This window comes from Lampetra planeri, unplaced genomic scaffold (assembly GCF_965212315.1).
Source record: "Lampetra planeri unplaced genomic scaffold, kcLamPlan1.2.h2 scaffold_1551, whole genome shotgun sequence".
NCBI classification, from domain to species: Eukaryota; Metazoa; Chordata; class Hyperoartia; order Petromyzontiformes; family Petromyzontidae; genus Lampetra; species Lampetra planeri.
The window spans coordinates 13,889-18,761 of record NW_027614278.1 but is presented as its reverse complement, the minus strand read 5'-3'; the positions used below and the strand labels follow the sequence as shown (position 1 = coordinate 18,761).

At 42.3% G+C, this 4,873-nt stretch overlaps 1 protein-coding gene across 1 annotated transcript; it reads left to right on the top strand.

Annotated features, from left to right (window-relative positions):
* The first annotated feature begins 1,233 nt into the window (after positions 1-1,233).
* LOC144739539 (prolactin-releasing peptide receptor-like) lies at positions 1,234-4,450 on the top strand. Its single transcript, XM_078622479.1, has 5 exons — positions 1,234-1,237; positions 2,031-2,096; positions 2,869-3,204; positions 3,375-3,772; positions 4,229-4,450. The coding sequence occupies exons 1-5, from the start codon at positions 1,234-1,236 to the stop codon at positions 4,448-4,450; spliced, it is 1,026 nt and encodes a 341-aa protein (XP_078478605.1).
* Positions 4,451-4,873: the final 423 nt, after the last annotated feature.

Here is a 4,873-nt window from a genome sequence, read left to right as displayed (position 1 = left end):
GACACCAGCAAAGTGCTTGCTTGAATTATACCATCTGCATGACAGGGGCGAGAACAGAATACTCTTTGCATGTCAGATACCAGACACATCAGTTCCTCTTTGGGGGCGAACACAACCTGCCTCGCTCAGAATTTAGATGTAGACTTAATTGTCATTGTACAGTGTATAATGGAATTCTGTTGGCCACAATTAGCATGGGAAAAGCTTGACCGATCTCAGGAGGTCACACAGACTGTAGCAGATGAAGCTCCTTATCCTGACTCATATCCTGGTCTCTGTAAAAATATAGGGCCAATCTGCTGTTGAGGAAGCAACTTCACTGCAGAAGTAATGTCCTCCATTAACATGCTGCTTGCAACATGTGGACGAGTGCCATTTGTGCCATTGGGAGTTCACTACATCTGGAGGAATCAGGGTGACTCTTTTACAGACCCCATCATAATAAACATCTGTGTAGTGATCATGGCTTTCAAGCAGCATCTTGAATGGCTGCACCTGTGCAAGGGATTGTAACTGTGTGCTGACAGTGTTATAAACCAAATATTAGAAAGATATAATATTGTAAATATAACAGTCCACAGGCCACGGGTTGGGAAACCGCCTCCATTCACGCAGAGCTCCAATATCAGGAGCTCTACGTCATCAGAGCAGCTCCGATCATTCGTGCAGTTTGTGTGTGTGTGTGTGGGGGGGGGTATCTATCTATCTATCTATCTATCTATCTATCTATCTATCTAATCTATCTATCTATCTGTCTGTCTGTCTGTCTGTCTGTCTGTCTGTCTGTCTATCTATCTATCTATCTATCTATCTATCTATCTGTCTGTCTGTCTGTCTGTCTGTCTGTCTGTCTGTCTGTTTGTCTGTCCGTCTGTCTGTCTGTCTGTCTGTCTGTCTGTCTGTCTGTCTGTCTGTCTGTGTCTGTCTGTCTGTCTGTCTGTCTGTCTGTCTGCCTGTCTGTCTGTGTCTGTCTGTCTGTCTGTCTGTCTGTCTGTCTGTCTGTCTGTCTGTCTGTCTGTCTGTCTGTCTGTCTGTCTGTCTATCTATCTGTCTGTCTGTCTGTCTGTCTGTCTGTTTGTTTGTTTGTCTGGACCTGTGTTGTCAGGCAGAAGCTAAGAAACTTCTTAAGTGATATATTGTAGCGTGTTGGGGAGGGCGGTTGTGAGGCTTCCAGCATGCTTTGCTATAGTGTGTCTGACAGTTAGAGAATAACTGAAAAGAGCACTTGGCACCATGAGTGAGGTCATGTGTTTTGGTGATGACCTCCCTGCATCTCACGTCTTTGTCAGTGCTGCATAATAAAGAGTGACATTTGCTGAAGTCCAGTGGTGAACAGAGCTGAGTTTCTAACAAGAACCCAGGTTAACCACGATATAAAAAAGTTATTTCAGGTCAGGATCTGTGTGAATGCTGTCAGCATAGACTGGAGGAGGTGCTGTGAAGGAACAGGACGCTGGCCGACAGTATCATCAGGCTATGGTTTGCCAGGGTTTGCTTCTGTGTATTTGCTCAGCTCCCACCAGCAGGCAGTCTTTTTTTTTTCCTTTTACAGATTCAGAAATTTGAAATGCAGTGAATCATGAAATGTGTCCAGATTAGCGTCATATCAAACTGTTGAGTGAGTGTAACAGTGGAAAAAGAGCACACACAAAAACATTGTAGGCATCATTCCTGCTGAGTATTTTGAGGGTTCTCAATTCTCATCACGCCTCTCAAATTAACTACAGCATCTAGATGGTTTCAACAAAGGCCATGGCAACAGCGTTACTAGGCAAAAGTGGCTTTCTTCCAAGCTCTCGGATGCAAGTGCGAGACCAGCTGAGATTAGTCACATATTGGTTGCAGGTGATTTTAAAAATCATTAAATTAAAAATGAAAAACTGTCACAGGAAGATGGAGCTGCAGAGCAAGTTCTGGAGGTTTTCAACAGGAAATATTCAATCAGATATTCATTCAAAAAAAAAAATCTGTTCATATAGGTCAATTTACAAACTTTGTACACATCAAATATGTTTAGATCCCTCATTCAGGTAAAGTGAATGTTAATGCAGATGAATGGAATAGAATAGAACAGAACAATTATAATATATATTCAGGTGAGGAGTTTTACAATGTAATTCAAAGTGAAAGCTGTGGTTCTTTCAGCTTAATAAGCCACAAATACTTGGCCACATAATGGTAATGAACACAAAGAGACTACTGAACCTGCTGTGTGCAGTTGGCTGGTGGTAGAGAAAATGTAGATACTTGAATGGAGAGATACACAAGAACATCAATACACTTGTTCACATGTAGGTCTTCATGAGACACGGGGGACGCAGTTTGCCTGGCTCTGTCTAACCACATCAGCTAGCATCCTTTAGATCTGACAATTAATGGCTATATTCATTTTGTTGAACGCAAACAAGCATAACCTTCTTGTGAGTGTTATGTGGTGTGATCTGAGTCGGTTAGTCATCTCCTTTTGTGTTCTCGCAGCACAACTGATTTAGCATTTAGAGAAAGACTGACATTTATTGTTGTCTTGTTTCTGTACTCACAGATTTATCTTCAACACTAGCCTTGTGTGAATTTACAGTGTCCTGTAAATTCATTTTTGTTTTTGTACAATATATCTATATGGAAGGGGGTGACAATGGCAGTAAATACCGAGAGAAAAAATGTGACTGCAGCACTGATGGTGTTGTTGAGCCATGCCTTTTTCTTACTGAAGAATCTTTCCCTTGTTTGGCTCCGCAGAGATGGATATACTTATGGATGAGGATTTGATGGGGACAAGTAACACTAGCCACAATGGGGAGCAAGAAAGTCTGGAAGGCAACAAAAGTCAAGGACTGAACCACGGTGACCCATTGGACATGTTTATAGGCATGGAGCTTCTTCTCCGTTTCAAGCCTCTCTTCATGCCTCTCTACTGTTTAGTGGTGGTCATCGCCAGTGTCGGAAACTCCTTTCTGCTGGCGTGCATCTTGGCTGACAAAAAACTCCACAATGCCACCAATTATTTCATTGGTAATTTAGCAGCTGGAGACCTGCTCATGTGTCTGAGCTGTGTTCCTTTGACAATGTCGTATGCCTTCGACAGCCAGGGATGGGCTTTTGGAAGACCCCTCTGTCACCTTATCCCTTTGTTGCAATGTGCCACAGTGTTTGCATCCGTGCTTTCCCTCACCGCCATCGCAGTGGACCGCTATGTCGTCATAAGTAAGAGTTCAACTTTACGACTTGCTTTATCCTGCCATGTAAAGGGAACAGGCTGATAGTATACCAGTAGATTCATTTGAAAGACGCTTTCATTACATACTTTACAGAACAGCAAAATACTTTGCCTTGGTGCATTTACATCTGTTTTGATTTTTTCCCTCTGGTTTCAGCTCACCCAGTACGAAAGAGGATCTCAGGGTGGGGTTGTGGTGCAGTGACTATGGGGGTCTGGCTTTTATCTCTGGCCCTGGCCGCACCTCCGTCACTGTACACACGCTACCTGGACTTGCGACCCACCGGCATTGACCTGGTTATCTGTGAGGAATTCTGGCCAGATGGCAGCAATTTACGACTGCTTTACTCCTGCTTTATTCTCACCACCTCCTATATGATCCCACTGCTGTCTGTTAGCATCTCCTACTGTGCCATCACCATCAGCCTAAAACAACATTCAGTACCTGGAGAACAATCCAGTCGTCAGCAGGGCTGGAACAAAAAGAAGAGGAAGACCTTTTTACTACTGGTCGCTTCTGTGCTTGCTTTTGCCCTGTGTTGGCTGCCACTGCAGGTTAGTCCTTTGGAAACAATTAGCCTCATGTCTGGATGAGCTTTTTTTTTTTAAAGACAGATTTTGAAGATCCCATTGTAGAAAATAGCAGAGAGATGTACTCGATCATAATAAACCAGACAACTGGGTTGAAGATCCAACGTCGAACCACGGTTTAGAAAGAAGGACGCACATTCGTCATCGTCAAGAATCAATTGTAAACATGGACAGAAAAACATGTCAGCATATGGAATGTTGTAGAGGGTGATTTAACCAGCACAATCGTATCAAAATAAAGAGAATATCATTGCGACTACAAAACCAACAGTATTTCAACCATAAATCATACATCCTAATAGACAATAATATCATGTGTATATGTGGGTGATGTGTCAGTAGCCTTGACTGGAACACATTTTTATTAATACAATATACATTAAACAATTTAATTACAAGAATTCTTATCTCCCTTTCTAGGTGCTGAACCTTTTGCTCGACCTGGACCCCGACTTCCACATCATAGGGAAACGTTACATAAATGTCTTACAAGTCTCTTGTCATTTAATGGCTATGAGCTCTGCTTGTTACAACCCATTCATATATGCCTCACTGCATAGTAAGGTCCGCATGCACCTGAAAGGCTACCTCCGTTCTTGTTGCAGTCCAGGACTGAAGGAAGGATCAATGTCCAGGAGCTGATTTAAGTCAGGATCCGTTACAATGGAGAATCTCTGTCATGCCAGCCTCCATCTGCCCACAAGCTGAGAGCTGCGTTCTTAACAGCCACGATAGTGTCGGAAGTGTTCAAGAAAAAAAAAAAGTCTGTTCAAGCCATGCATTCTTCTTATTGATAACTTTCATCATCATCAGCTGTGACTGTACAAAAGAACATAGAGTTGATGAGAATAAAAAAGTGTGTTTACATACATGTTAACTTATCTAGGACTGAAACTGACATAAAATATTTCCAATAAATTTCAATTCATTCCAAGATGAAGATATTCCTTCATTAATTAGCAACACGCAGCATGAATTAGTACTTCCATGTAATGTTGTCTGTGAAGGTTCTCAGTCATCCAGGTCGTGGTATCCTGCCTGGTTAAATTAGAGAAGCTTCTTCAG

Excerpts from the sequence above, each read along its gene's own strand:
- LOC144739539 (XM_078622479.1), top strand. Across the intron at positions 3,205-3,374 it reads GGACCGCTATGTCGTCATAA|CTCACCCAGTACGAAAGAGG; the intron begins GTAAGAGTTCAA and ends CTCTGGTTTCAG. Across the intron at positions 3,773-4,228 it reads TGTGTTGGCTGCCACTGCAG|GTGCTGAACCTTTTGCTCGA; the intron begins GTTAGTCCTTTG and ends CTCCCTTTCTAG.